Source organism: Humulus lupulus, chromosome 6 (assembly GCF_963169125.1).
Source record: "Humulus lupulus chromosome 6, drHumLupu1.1, whole genome shotgun sequence".
Taxonomy (NCBI): Eukaryota; Viridiplantae; Streptophyta; class Magnoliopsida; order Rosales; family Cannabaceae; genus Humulus; species Humulus lupulus.
Genome location: NC_084798.1, coordinates 217,168,728 through 217,185,116, shown reverse-complemented (window position 1 = coordinate 217,185,116; position 16,389 = coordinate 217,168,728). Strand labels below are relative to the sequence as shown.

Below are 16,389 nucleotides of genomic sequence, written 5' to 3'. Positions count from 1 at the left end.
ACAAGAAATTGAAGCAATTAAAGATGGTCAATAAAAAACTCATGTTGTTCATAGCTCTTTGGTTATCTACCTTTTTCAAACTTGGTTTTGCAGGGGATGATGATGATGATGATTCTTCTACAATATGTCAGTATCCATGCCAGCCTCTTTCTCCACCAGGGTACCCTTTATATGGCGGAGCTCCACCGCCACCGCCACCACCACCGCCGCCACCATCACTCCCTGAATACCCTTTATATGGACCACCACCACCACCACCAAAATCAAAGGTACCACCAGCTCAAGGCAAGTGTCCTCCAACTCCTGCCGTTCAGTGTTGCCAAAATACCCCTCCAATCCCTTATGGAGGGGGCTATGTTCCTTATGACAATCATGCACCTCCTTAATCATCATCACCAAATATGCCAATCTTTATTTCCATTGTCATATTACTTTTTTCGTCTGTTTTGTTTTAATTTCCAATTAAGTAGTTGGCAATAAAACTTTTCTTAATAAGCCATAAGGTTCAGCCACTTTGGTTACTATTTTGCTATGTTGGTAGCTTCATGTTGTGTGTATTTACTTTGTCATGAAATATGAAATAAAAAATCTGAGTTTTTTTTTTTTTTACCTTGTTTTATCTTTTTCTGCAAAGGGTATTTACTGCTTTTGTCATATATTATCTCTATATTTCTGGTATGGTGAATTGTCCTTATATGGATGTCCAATATTGTTTTCAAGGTACTCATCACATAATGACAAAGTATATTGTCCCTTTTTTATTTGAATATTGAGAACTTATCCCTTTTGTAGGAGTAGATTTTCAAAAAGATAACTCCATTATTGAATCACTTCTTTGGCTAATTGGCTGGCCTTCTACTATTAGTCCAAAAAGTGCTTTTGGCATACATTTTATGTTGTTGGTAATATTTTAAAAAAATGTTTATTACTTTTTGTACTCTGTCTTTTGTCCAATTATCTGTTTGTATCTTGTGTTTTGTCAAATGACTTTTTAGATCTTGTATTTTATAAAATTGTTCAAATAGAACCTTAAACTCGTTTTTGGTCAAAGTTTTCTGAGCTAAAATTACAAATAATTTATCAAACTAACAATTGAAAACAAAATCAAAATCATTTTGCCTAACAATTGTGTTGTTATATTCATTTTTTTTCTTCATCATAATTGGTTTTAGATGTCTATTTGAACCATTTTACAAAATACAGGGTCCAAAAATGAATTTATCAAAACACAAGGTCCAAACAAGTAATGAGACAAAATATAGGGTTCAAAAAAGTATAAACCTTTTTAAAAAATAGTATTAATTTTAATAAAATTCTAAGCTTTTATAGGTAAAATTGGTATACTTTAATATATTAGACACTCTAAAAACAATATAAAATTTTGAAGAAGAAAAAAATAAACTAATAGAATCTAATTGCTATTGTATTTAAAATTTAAAGGCTTGATTGTCAAACAAAATAATATATTTTCTTTGCACAACAACAGTAACATAAATGTGTATTAAAATCCACTCCTAAAACTCTTGAAGGGTTAATGTGGAGAATATTTGTCAAACCTAATTTTGTTTCCAAATAAATATGCTCATGTGATGAATAAAAGCCACAAGTACTCATGTGGAGGTTTCTTGAAATTGGCTTGGTTGGAAATATTAAATGAATCAAGCAGAGTTCACTTTTCTTGTTGTGATCATGTGAAGCAATTTAAATGAGTTTCATTCATTTCAAATTCTCTTGGCAGATTCTAGAATGATATCAACAGTTTGATCAATAGAAACTTGATTTTGCAAATTATGGAAGAATAGCAATAGGAATTGGGGTTTTTTTTTTTAAATCTATTGTATTATATGGTTAGTGATAGCTAGGCTTGAACTTTAAGTGAAGTAGTAAATATGACCTTCAAATTAATTAGAACTTTGAATTTAATTCAATTTGTAATTTATTTTGACAAGTATTTTAAATTAAAATATATGATTTAATAAATCGCATTAATCATAATATATGGTGTTAGACAGCACTAAGGTGAAATGGTCCTGTAATATAAGTCCGTGCTATAACGACAAATTAGTATAAATTAAACAAAAATATAATCAATATATTGGCTGCAGATTTTATTATATATATATAGATTAAGATTTAATGTAATTCTGAATTTGGTCAAATATATTTAGGCTTCAAATAATTAATACTCTAACAAAACAAAATCTAGTCCCTAAAAACACTCATAACGGGCACTCTACTCCATTTCACAAATTATGTCGTCAAAATCTAATTTTTTTTATTTTAGTTCGTATTTTTACATTATACCGTGCATCAAATTATCTATTTTTTCTTTTATATTATTTAAATATTATATTTATAAATTTTATTTATTAGTTAAAATCAAAGAAAAAAATTGAAAAATAAAATAATAATAATAAAAAATAATTAATGAGAAAGAGAATGAAAAAAAAAAAGATAAAAAGTATTTAAAAAATATTTAATGAAGCTTTAAAGCTTAGTTACATTTGGTGAAAAATATTTTAGTGTTAGAGCATAAATCTTTAGAACGACAAGAGAGATAAAATTTAAGTCTTTCGCCATTTATTTATTTTTACATATTTGCTAGTTTAGATTATTTATTGAAGCATTTTACATTTAAATAGGATTATTTATCTCGATTGGACTAGAGAGTGTTTTTTTTTTTAAATTAATTTAAATAATAAAAATACCCATGTGAAAAGAAAGGAAGGTGAACAAAAATGGAGAAAAATAATACAGAAAAACGTGAGAAATTGGAAAAAAAAATTTCTATAACTGGAAAAAAGATGAACAGCTAATAAAGAGATCAAAACATACTCGGTATGAGCTGTAACACTACAATCCTATACAGTCCATCAAAATTCATTTTCCACCAAATATATTTAATACTTAAATTAACATAAACAATTTACCAAATAATCAAATTGTCAATTCTCTCCTATTTTTTAGTCAAATAATCACGTGCAATGCAACTTTACTATATAATTATTATTATTAATAATAATAATAACAATATAAATTACTCAAAAATATACAAAAACAAATTTAATAAATAAAAATAAGGATAAATAAATTGTGTAATAATACATACACAAATCTAAAATCAACACTCTAATCAAACTTTGAAAATTCTCTCACACACACATATTATCTCAGACTCAGAGTATTCAATTAACAAAAAAAATTAAAAAAAACTCCATTATTAATTTATAAAAGAGCAAAACATAAACCAAGAGATAAATAAAATTAAATTAAGAAATTAAAAAAAGAAAAAAAAAACTTACAGAACTGAAAATCCTAGCCATGCACTAGCAATGAGAGCGAAGAAACTAAATCTGTTACCGTCAAATCTAACGGCGCCGTTATCATCAGCAGTCTGATCGGCAGGGTCCTCTTCATCGTCCGGTGCTGGCGCGTCGGCATCGTCGTCGGGTGACGGTGCCGCCTTCTTGCCTTTCTTCTTAGACGATTTGGGCGCGTCGGCTGCCTTCTCCGGTGCCGGAGCGGGAGCTGGAGTCTCAGCCTCGTGCTTGAAGAGCTCCTTAGGCATCAAAACCTTGTTGATAGTGTAGATCGCCACTGGTTGCTCGTCCAGGAGTGTGCCGGTGATTCTGGCTGTGACGAGCTTCGTCTTGAGAGTCACTTGCTCGCCGTCGTTCTGGACGGTGAAATCGAAATTGCTGGCTCCGTCGGTGGCTAGAGTGTTCGTGAGGCCATTGCTGGACTTCAACATCGCCATGGATTGGTACAGCGGGACTGCGTGGAACTCCAGCAGCGAATTCTTCCCGGCTTTGGTGAGATTCTTGAATTTCGGCATAAACGCCTTGAACGCATCATCCATGGGACAGAACACAGTCAAACCTCCGGCGAGGTTGTCCTCGTAAGTTCCCATGGCTTCGTTAGCGAGCAAAGTGTCGGCGAAAGCCTTACAACCGTGAGCCGACATAATGCCAGTAATGTTAATCTCAGCCGGAGCCGGAGTAGGAGCCGAAGCAGCCGCCGACGGAAGAACGCTGCTGATCTGAATCACCGATATATTGTAAGGAATTTCCTCAACAGATTTCACGAAACGCGCAGCAAACGATCCGTCGTTATCCTCAGGAGCGAATCCAACCTTTCCACCGCGGAGATCGGTGATGTTAACGAATCCGGTGGATCCAGGGGCGGAGCCGGTGGCCTGGAACATAGTAGCAGCAAGAGCGGTACCGTTGGTGATCTGATGAAGCTTCTTAGCACCAAAGTAATCGAGAAGCACATGGATGGAGAGAATGTTCTTCACAGTGTAAATATTCGGGTGCTTCGAGAGAATATCATTCATGGCGGCGTTATCGACGGCGCAGACCGTAATCGTCGTCCGCTGGTTGATCTCGGAGGCGAGGTGAGTTAGGGTTAGGTAATGGTTGAAGGTAGAGAACTCCGTATGCTTAGCGAGGATCTTCGTGATGTTGTGAGCATCGGCGCCGGTGCCGGAGAAGATGAGGACCGCCATGGCGAGGACCAGTGTCCCGGCGGTTAAAGCCGGGCGGAGCTGCATTGTCGATAACTTAGAGAGAGAGAGATTTAGAGATTTTAGAGAGAGAAAGAGAAGGAGTGAGGAGTGAGAGAGAAGAGGTGTTTATATAGCTGAGCTCAGTGTTTTGTGTTAGAGAGTGAGACGAAGAAGAAGAAGAAATGAGAGGATTAAATAAAGGGGTTTGGATTTGGAGAAAATTACGGTTGAAGCCATTGTCTGGCTTTGTGGGTCCCACTTTCTCGCTCTTTGGCTTTTTGTGTGCCCTTTCTTCTTTAATTTTTTTTCAGAAAATTTTGGGTCTTAATGTCGGACAAGCTAAAGAAAAGAATAGTATCATTAAATTAATTAAATAATTTAACGTAAAGAATTCTGATTTTTAAGGTTTTGTAATTTATTAAGTTTTTACTTTTTTTTAATTAATTAGCATTAAGTAAATAAGAATATTCTTTTAACAAAATTCTAAACCTCCTATGGTAGAACTGGTATATTAATGTATTATATAGAGTAGATTGTGTAGCACCCACATTATTTTGATATATATAGCCAATAATCACATGATTGCATTGCATTACATATCATACAATATGTATAATTTGAGCATATGCATATTCTTATAAGTGTTTTCATGTATAAGTATAAAAGTTGTGTATGTGATGTCTATATGTATGCTCAATATTATTAACCTTGTGGCATTTGAGTTGTCTTTTATGGGTGTTTGATGTGCTCAAGATATAAGAAAGTATGAAAAATATGGACAAGGCATGGAATTAAGTGTTGAAAGTGAGATATAGAAGGCAAAATAGGTTAAGTAGTGGAAAATAGTACAATGTCGATTACGAGTATTTCGGTGTAAAATTGAGTATTTATGGATTTACCAAATGTAATCGAGGTATGATTAAGGTCTCATTGATGATGTAAAAATGGTTTTAGAACCATTAGATCAATTCTTGATGGGAGGTATACATAATCAGTGGTATTGATGCAAAGTCAAAACGAGCTTAGCATAAGTGCGCTACGCTCGATCGGGTAAGCATAACTATTGGGTATGAAGTCATATGGACCTAAGGTTTGGTATGAGTGTTTTACACATAAGGATAATAGGCCTAGCAGATGATTAAGTCGAAATTATTGAAGTGATAAGGTTTTCATAAGTCAAAAGGTGAAATGATGAGATGAAAGGTGTCAACTTTTGACAATAAGGCTAAATCATTGAAAATAAGGAATTTTCATCAAACCTTATCACTTTGCACGACCATTATTCTGAAAAACAGAGAGAAAAGAAAACCAAAAACCATTTCTTGGCTGGTTTGAAGAAATTCTAAGGAGATCCAAGTGAAAGCAAAGCCAAAGAAGTAGATTAAGCTTAGTTCTAGCCTTTTTATGGTAAGTTCTTGTACTTGGAAGTTAAACTATGTTTTTGAATTTTTCTGAGAACTTATATATGGTGTTTTATCCTTTTTAAGATATTTCTTGGGGTTTCCAAGTGGTTTGAGGTTTAGAAAAGCTTGAAGAGATTGTTTTCGCCGAAAAGTTGCTCGGTAAGTGAAATTTTGTGTTTTATGAGGTTTTTGGGGTTCTTGGAGTACAAGATGATTTTTGGTTATTTGATTGAGTTTATAAGAGAGTATATATGTTTATAAATGTTTGAATATATGTGGAGACTCATTTAATTTGGGTGATGATCTAGGAGATAAGAATTTTATCAAAATCGGTATATGATAACTTTATGATGAATCATGTTGGTATTTGGGATATATGGTTATGGCAGGTTAATTGATGCTGATTATTGGTGTATTTTGATATTTGAGGATAGCTAAAATTAAGGGGAAACTCTGTCAAAATTTCCCCAAATGTCTAAGATAAATCTAATGCTCAATCTAGGTGGTTTAAGGCATTTTAGGCATGTTTTGGGTATGAAATTTGATATGAAGTCTTATGGGTATTTTTTAAATGAGAGTTCAATGTATTACTGCCATCATTATGATGAGAAATCCATGCTATTGTCAGGATAAGCACATCAATACCTAAGACATCACTTGTTACACGGTGAAATATATTGTGGACAAAAGGTAAGTAAAGTACTCAACTGCAACACAAGAATTATGTGTTATGTGAAAGTATGCATTATATGAATATTTTGTGAGTAAGTGGTATTAACATACAGTGACACTTCATCATAAATTTGTATGCATGGCATAATAGTGATATGGTAAATTATTATATGATATAAGACCATGCATGATATTATGATGATTAATTATATGATGCATTTGCAAGTTTTGTGCAACATAAAAGAAAGTTGTAATAAGAAGTTTAAGTTCAGTGCCACTGTTTTGAAAAGGCAAATGAAAGTGTTAATAAGTGTAAACGGAGGCCTATAGTAGGCTTATAGTGGCTGCCCAATAATTTGGGCTAGGTTTAGTGAACCAATTATATTGTTTGCCATATTTCCGTTTTTATTTCTCCTCCATATGAGTTATTGTTATATGTATTGACACCACAGTGTGTGGCCGCCTTAACTCTTGAGCCTGACGGGGCAACGATGGAATAAGGTTTTTAATGTGCCCTACTGTGGTGATGGCTAGCCGGAGGAGAACCCATGGGATTTTGTATTATATGTGTAACAAGCCCTGCAGGCATTGACCAATTCAAACAGTGTGCACAATATTAAGGGGCCCAAAATTTAAAAAGAAGTTGTATATGTCCATTGATATTGGGTAATCATTAGCATTGCATGCATTACTTTGCTTACTGAGCTTTAGGCTCACAGTTGTCTTGTGTTGCAGGTAGAGAAAGAAATATGTGAATGATATGAGGAGAACTGAAGCATGGTCCTGACCCTGATTTGTACATATGAACACATCGACCTTTTTGTGGGTTATTTCAGTTATCAGTGAGATGTTTGTAATAAAGTGTGAAGTTATGTTTTGAAAATAAATTGGGTTATTTAATACTTATGTATAATATGTTTGAGACACACTTTATGTTTAATGTAAATAAGGTGAAATAAGTTTTCAAGTTTAAAAAAAAAAAAAAATGTCCAGACTTCCGCAGAAATAAATTATGATATAGTTTTAAAACGTAACACCTCAAATATGGTTTTTAACTAAAATAAGTGAGGGTGTTACAAGTTGGTATCAGAGCGCCATGGTTAAAATGTTCTTGTAGACCGTTCATATGTACACATTGAGGAAAGGATAATGCTCAGTTCATCTGTAAGTTTTATGTGTGCATTTATTATGTGCTGGTTGCATGCATCATGTGCTTTATTGGCTAAATGACATAAGTTATGGACATTTTGTCTTAAAAGATATATAATAACACAGATGGATCATGAACATGGTATGGGGGCTACTGAAGGCTCTTGCAGCAATAAATATGAACAAGAAATGGCTCAACTTCGAGCGGTGGTGAATAGACAGGCTGAACAAATTGAGAAGTTGTTAGCAGAACAACGACAAAGGCAAGCACCAACACCACCTACTGAAACTCCAACACCTCCACAAGCTCCACCTGCAGTGCACCCCATGGAACCATTATATGAACGGTTCCGAAAACAACGCCCACCAGTATTTGAAGGTAGCACTGACCCACTTGACGCACAAGACTGGAAGAGTTCTTTAGAAGACATCTTTGAGTTCATGCAACTAAGTGACAGGGAAAAAGTTTCTTGTGCTGTACATACACTTAAAAAGGATGCTAAGATCTGGTGGGAAGTGGTTAAGCAGACTAGAGAAGTGAATCAGATGACTTGGGCAGAATTTGAACTGGTCTTCAATGAGAAGTTTTATAATGAAGCTGTGTTGACTGCCAAAGTAAGTGAGTTCACTAGATTGCAACAGGGGAATCTATCAGTGGCTGAGTACGCCAGGACATTTGACCGGTTAGCCAAGTTTGCACCAGACTTGGTTAACACTGAAACTAGTAGAGTGAATCGCTTCCTGGAGGGTCTACAACCAGAATTGGCTAGAGATGTAGATATGGGACGTACAGGGCCTCTTTCTTATGCTCAGGCTGTGGAGAAAGCTTTGAGAGCTGAACATAGAGAAGAAAAAATAACAAAAGCTAAAGCTGCTACTAGCACGCCTCGTAGAGACACTCCATTCAACAAAGAACAAAGCCGCTTTCACAATGACAACAAAAGAGGGGCCCAGAATTTCCAATTTAGACAAGGACAGAATAAGAAATTTAAAGGAGGTCAGCAAAACAGGCAACCTGGATTCCAACAAATGCCACGATGTCAAACTTGTGGAAAGAATCATTTCGGGGAGTGCAGGCTTCTAACTAAGAGCTGCTTCAAATGTGGCAAGGGGGATCATTTTATCAAAGATTGTCCATTGATGAAGAACCAACAAATGAAGGATGAACCTCAGAGGACAAATGCTAGGGTGTTCACGATTACTCAGGCTGATGCTGATACCAACAACTCTGTTGTGTCAGGTGATATTTTTGCATCTGGTATTCTCACTCATGCATTAATAGATTCAGGTGCCACGCATTCATTTGCATCATTGACATATGTAAAAAGGTTGGGTGGATCGTGTGAAAAATTGTCAGAAGTTTTTAGTACAATGTTACCATCTGGAGAGATTCTGTATTCTACTCATTGGTTGAGGGGGGTTCCTATTTGCATTGATGGTAGGGAATTATATGCTGATCTAATAATGTTAGAGATGGCCGATTATGAGGTGATTTTGGGTATGGATTGGCTTTCAAAGTATAATGCCACTATTGATTGTAGAAGGAAAACAGTGATATTTAAGCCTTCGGAGGAAGATGAGTTTATGTTTACTGGAGCGACATCGAAAGGTTGCATTCCATTAATTTCTGCTATGAAGGCCAGGCGACTGTTGGAAAGTGGATGTGTGGGTTATCTCGCCAGTGTGGTTGACACGTATAAGGAGCAAAAGTTAAAACCGGAAGATGTACCGGTAGTTAGAGATTTCTTAGAAGTATTTCCAGAAGATTTACCGGGATTGCCTCCAGACAGAGAAATTGAATTTGTGATTGAGCTACTTCCTGGTACAGCCCCTGTGTCCAAGGCACCTTATAGAATGGCACCAGCAGAACTAAAGGAATTAAAGATACAGTTGCAAGAACTCCTGGATAAAAAGTTTATCAGGCCTAGTTTTTCACCATGGGGAGCTCCGGTGCTATTTGTGAAGAAAAAGGATGGGACGATGCGAATGTGTATTGATTATAGAGAATTGAACAAGTTGACAATCAAGAATAAGTATCCACTTCCTAGAATTGATGATCTTTTTGATCAATTACAAGGAAGAGGAGTGTTTTCAAAGATTGATTTGAGATCTGGGTATCATCAATTAAAGATTAGAGAAGAGGATGTACCAAAGACCGCATTTCGAACTCGGTATGGCCATTATGAGTTCCTTGTGATGCCATTTGGATTAACTAATGCTCCAGCTGCATTCATGGACTTGATGAACAGGGTGTTTAAGGACTACCTTGATAAGTTTGTAATAGTGTTTATTGATGATATCTTGGTGTATTCTCGATCCCAAGAAGAACATGAGGAACATTTGAGGTTGACGTTGGAGAAATTAAAAGAAAAACAACTCTATGCCAAATTTAAGAAATGTGAATTTTGGCTAGAGAAGGTGGCATTTTTGGGCCATATAGTCTCAAAAGATGGTATTGCGGTGGATCCATCAAAGATTGAAGCTGTTAGTAAGTGGAATAGACCAACAAATGTTTCAGAAGTAAGGAGTTTTCTGGGATTAGCAGGCTATTACCGAAGATTTGTTGAAGGATTTTCCAAGATAGCAATGCCATTGACACAACTCACGAGGAAGAATCATAAGTTTGAATGGACTGAAGCTTGTGAGAAAAGTTTTCAAGATTTGAAGCAAAGATTGGTTTCTGCTCCAGTACTTACTATTCCATCTGGATCAGGAGGACTTGTGATTTATAGTGACGCTTCAAAGCAAGGTTTAGGGTGTGTGTTGATGCAGAATGGCAAAGTCATAGCTTATGCTTCTAGACAATTGAAGGACTATGAACAGAAGTATCCAACACATGATCTGGAGTTGGCAGCAGTTGTTTTTGCACTAAAGATTTGGAGACATTATCTGTATGGTGAGAAGTGCGAAATATATACCGATCATAAAAGTCTCAAGTATTTCTTCACTCAGAAGGAATTAAATATGAGACAAAGGAGATGGTTGGAGCTAGTGAAGGATTATGACTGTCAAATACTTTATCATCCTGGAAAAGCAAATGTAGTTGCAGACGCACTGAGTAGAAAGTCTCATGGTAATGTGTCATTTTTGAGGAAACTGACAAGACCACTTCAGGAGGACATGTGCAGAGCGGAGATTGAGGTGATCACAGGAAGATTATCAGTGATGACTATTCAGTCTACCTTGTTAGAGAGAATCAAACAAGGTCAATGTGAGGATCCTTACTTGGTGGAACAAAAAGGTGAATTGGAAAGTGGGAAGGTCAATGAGTTTAGTGTGTCATGTAATGGGATGCTAAAGTTCAAGGAAAGAGTTTGTGTCCCTAATAATGAGGAGTTGAAGAGAGAAATCCTTACCGAAGCTCACAATACCTTGTATTCAGTACATCCGGGGACGACCAAGATGTTTAATGACTTGAAAAGACACTACTGGTGGCCCAACATGAGAAAGGATGTGGTCGAGTTTGTAGCCAAGTGTTTAACCTGTCAACAAGTGAAAGCTGAACATCAGAAACCTGCTGGTTTACTACAACCAATACGGATACCAGAGTGGAAATGGGAAGAGATTACTATGGATTTTGTAGTTGGATTGCCAAAGACTTCTAAACAACATGATGCTATCTGGGTTATAGTAGACCGATATACCAAATCAGCACACTTTCTTCCGGTACGCATGACTTATACTATGGATCAGTGGGCTGAATTATATGTTCAAGAGGTTGTTAGACTTCATGGAGTGCCAGTATCTATAATTTCAGACCGGGATGCTCGATTTACTTCATTGTTTTGGGAAAGTTTGCAGAGAGCATTGGGCACAAAATTGAAGTTTACTACGGCATATCACCCCCAATCTGATGGACAATCTGAAAGGACCATTCAAACTCTTGAAGATATGCTTCGAGCTTGTGTCCTAGATTTTCAAGGATCATGGGAGAAGTATTTGTGTCTGATAGAGTTTTCTTATAACAATAGCTTTCATGCAACGATTGGTGTAGCACCGTATGAAATGTTATATGGCAGAAAATGCAGATCACCAATTCATTGGGATGAAATGGGAGAAAGAAAGTATCTTGGTCCAGATCTGGTCAGAAGGACAACTGAAGCAGTGGAGAAGATAAGAAAAAGAATGTTAACTGCTCAGAGTAGGCAAAAGAGTTACGCTGATCGAAAGCGAAGAGATGTGGAGTTCAACATTGGGGACAAGGTATTTCTGAAAATTGCCCCTATGAAAGGAGCAATGAGGTTTGGAAAGAAAGGGAAGTTAAGCCCAAGATTTATTGGACCTTTTGAAGTATTGGAAAAGGTGGGAAAGGTAGCCTATAGACTGGCATTACCGCCATCACTGTCAAATGTCCATGATGTTTTTCATGTCTCATTATTGAGAAAATACGTGCCAGATCCTTCACATGTGCTAAACTACGAGCCAATAGAAGTTGAACAAGACCTAACATATGAAGAAAAACCAGTGAAAATTCTTGACAGAAAAGAGAAAGAGTTGAGAAATAAGAAGATTTCACTGGTTAAGGTCTTGTGGAGAAGTTCAAACATTGAGGAAATGACATGGGAACGGGAAGATGAAATGAGATCTAAATACCCAGAGCTATTTGGGTAAGAGAAATTTCGAGGACGAAATTTTTATAAGGTGTAGAGGATTGTAGCACCCACATTATTTTGATATATATAGCCAATAATCACATGATTGCATTGCATTACATATCATACAATATGTATAATTTGAGCATATGCATATTCTTATAAGTGTTTTCATGTATAAGTATAAAAGTTGTGTATGTGATGTCTATATGTATGCTCAATATTATTAACCTTGTGGCATTTGAGTTGTCTTTTATGGGTGTTTGATGTGCTCAAGATATAAGAAAGTATGAAAAATATGGACAAGGCATGGAATTAAGTGTTGAAAGTGAGATATAGAAGGCAAAATAGGTTAAGTAGTGGAAAATAGTACAATGTCGATTACGAGTATTTCGGTGTAAAATTGAGTATTTATGGATTTACCAAATGTAATCGAGGTATGATTAAGGTCTCATTGATGATGTAAAAATGGTTTTAGAACCATTAGATCAATTCTTGATGGGAGGTATACATAATCAGTGGTATTGATGCAAAGTCAAAACGAGCTTAGCATAAGTGCGCTACGCTCGATCGGGTAAGCATAACTATTGGGTATGAAGTCATATGGACCTAAGGTTTGGTATGAGTGTTTTACACATAAGGATAATAGGCCTAGCAGATGATTAAGTCGAAATTATTGAAGTGATAAGGTTTTCATAAGTCAAAAGGTGAAATGATGAGATGAAAGGTGTCAACTTTTGACAATAAGGCTAAATCATTGAAAATAAGGAATTTTCATCAAACCTTATCACTTTGCACGACCATTATTCTGAAAAACAGAGAGAAAAGAAAACCAAAAACCATTTCTTGGCTGGTTTGAAGAAATTCTAAGGAGATCCAAGTGAAAGCAAAGCCAAAGAAGTAGATTAAGCTTAGTTCTAGCCTTTTTATGGTAAGTTCTTGTACTTGGAAGTTAAACTATGTTTTTGAATTTTTCTGAGAACTTATATATGGTGTTTTATCCTTTTTAAGATATTTCTTGGGGTTTCCAAGTGGTTTGAGGTTTAGAAAAGCTTGAAGAGATTGTTTTCGCCGAAAAGTTGCTCGGTAAGTGAAATTTTGTGTTTTATGAGGTTTTTGGGGTTCTTGGAGTACAAGATGATTTTTGGTTATTTGATTGAGTTTATAAGAGAGTATATATGTTTATAAATGTTTGAATATATGTGGAGACTCATTTAATTTGGGTGATGATCTAGGAGATAAGAATTTTATCAAAATCGGTATATGATAACTTTATGATGAATCATGTTGGTATTTGGGATATATGGTTATGGCAGGTTAATTGATGCTGATTATTGGTGTATTTTGATATTTGAGGATAGCTAAAATTAAGGGGAAACTCTGTCAAAATTTCCCCAAATGTCTAAGATAAATCTAATGCTCAATCTAGGTGGTTTAAGGCATTTTAGGCATGTTTTGGGTATGAAATTTGATATGAAGTCTTATGGGTATTTTTTAAATGAGAGTTCAATGTATTACTGCCATCATTATGATGAGAAATCCATGCTATTGTCAGGATAAGCACATCAATACCTAAGACATCACTTGTTACACGGTGAAATATATTGTGGACAAAAGGTAAGTAAAGTACTCAACTGCAACACAAGAATTATGTGTTATGTGAAAGTATGCATTATATGAATATTTTGTGAGTAAGTGGTATTAACATACAGTGACACTTCATCATAAATTTGTATGCATGGCATAATAGTGATATGGTAAATTATTATATGATATAAGACCATGCATGATATTATGATGATTAATTATATGATGCATTTGCAAGTTTTGTGCAACATAAAAGAAAGTTGTAATAAGAAGTTTAAGTTCAGTGCCACTGTTTTGAAAAGGCAAATGAAAGTGTTAATAAGTGTAAACGGAGGCCTATAGTAGGCTTATAGTGGCTGCCCAATAATTTGGGCTAGGTTTAGTGAACCAATTATATTGTTTGCCATATTTCCGTTTTTATTTCTCCTCCATATGAGTTATTGTTATATGTATTGACACCACAGTGTGTGGCCGCCTTAACTCTTGAGCCTGACGGGGCAACGATGGAATAAGGTTTTTAATGTGCCCTACTGTGGTGATGGCTAGCCGGAGGAGAACCCATGGGATTTTGTATTATATGTGTAACAAGCCCTGCAGGCATTGACCAATTCAAACAGTGTGCACAATATTAAGGGGCCCAAAATTTAAAAAGAAGTTGTATATGTCCATTGATATTGGGTAATCATTAGCATTGCATGCATTACTTTGCTTACTGAGCTTTAGGCTCACAGTTGTCTTGTGTTGCAGGTAGAGAAAGAAATATGTGAATGATATGAGGAGAACTGAAGCATGGTCCTGACCCTGATTTGTACATATGAACACATCGACCTTTTTGTGGGTTATTTCAGTTATCAGTGAGATGTTTGTAATAAAGTGTGAAGTTATGTTTTGAAAATAAATTGGGTTATTTAATACTTATGTATAATATGTTTGAGACACACTTTATGTTTAATGTAAATAAGGTGAAATAAGTTTTCAAGTTTAAAAAAAAAAAAAAATGTCCAGACTTCCGCAGAAATAAATTATGATATAGTTTTAAAACGTAACACCTCAAATATGGTTTTTAACTAAAATAAGTGAGGGTGTTACAGATTGCAGCAAAAATACTTAATATTTTCAAAATGTTACACTTTTATGTTTAATTTTTTTTTTGTTAAATATACTCAATGTTGCTCTTTTATACTTAAAATGTTGCACTTTTATACTTATTTTTTATTATTTTGAAAAATAATAAAAAAATAAAGGAAAAATATAAAATTTTAATTATTTTTAAATTTTGAATAATTTTTGTTATACTCGTTTCTCCCCCAAGTGTACGGACCCACATTCTAAGTCTATGGGCCGCCTAAAGGGACTTAAGGCCCAGATCAGGCCCAGCAGACGAAGACGGAACGAACTTTGGCGGCCCAAATCTCGGTAAAGCCCCAAAGGGCATCCCGGAATAGAAGCCAGGACCATCACGTTGGCATGTTGCATATTCCCATATCCTTCTTCCAGTGCCTCCTGGGATGGAATGAAGAGGTCGTGATTCCCAAGTCTGAGATTAGATCGGGACTGCGAATGATGAACCCGGGTCCTGGTAAATGAAGAGGGATGTTGGTAAACGAACTTGGAGCAGGTGACCAGGTTGGGTGTGATAAGGTGTCCTCGATATTGACATCACCCCAAGAAATGTGGAGTTGTGTCCCCATAGCTAACTTGCAGAAGATGTTACATCGGGAATGCACGCCGTCGGTTTAGAACCGTACTACCACTACTCTGACATATCTTGTCCCTCGAATCTCCCTCGAAGCCCACGACACCCAGACTAAAGCAACATTTTGTCGTTAGTCTTATAATGTGGTTACGCTTGGGCTAGCCCAATGGACCTTGATTAGTGTATTTTATATACTTAAATCATTTGTATTAAGCCTCCATCGGAGAACAAATAATGTATATACTCTTATTGGGCCCGGATTAGTCCGGCCCAAAACCCAGGGCACTCAGTTGCCTATAAATATGAACAGTAGTGCGCTGGGGAAAGGGATCGAATTCTTCTCTGAGAAACAGACACTCTGCTCAAATTCAGAGAATTCATTACTTAAACTCCTAGAAACTCTAATACAATTGACTCGTAGACTAAGGCTCTTTAACGCCCCAACCACGTAAAATTCTTTGTGTGATAATCTTTATTCATTACTTTCTAAGCTCTTTTATCTTTCATAATTATAGTTTCCGAAAAACTCGGTAAACAACTTTCTCTTTATTATTATTTCTCAAAATAATTATTAATTTTAAATCGAAATAAATTACTTAAATGTTCAAAAATACGATTTTCAAAGTTTCGTAATTTACTATTTAAAAAATAATAATTTAAAAGCAACTTGAAAACAACTCAACGCATCAACTCAAAATAAACTAAAAAATAATATATATATCAAAATAATTAAACATCGACCTAAAGAAAAGTAAAAACAACTCGAAGAAAAAAGTCAAAATC

The 16,389-nt window shown here is 35.5% G+C and overlaps 1 protein-coding gene across 1 annotated transcript; it reads right to left on the bottom strand.

The window, feature by feature from the left end:
• Positions 1-3,050: 3,050 nt before the first annotated feature.
• On the bottom strand, positions 3,051-4,677 carry LOC133783303 (fasciclin-like arabinogalactan protein 1). The gene has a single exon (XM_062222883.1). The coding sequence runs from the start codon at positions 4,550-4,552 to the stop codon at positions 3,299-3,301; it is 1,254 nt and encodes a 417-aa protein (XP_062078867.1). The 5' UTR covers positions 4,553-4,677; the 3' UTR covers positions 3,051-3,298.
• Positions 4,678-16,389: the final 11,712 nt, after the last annotated feature.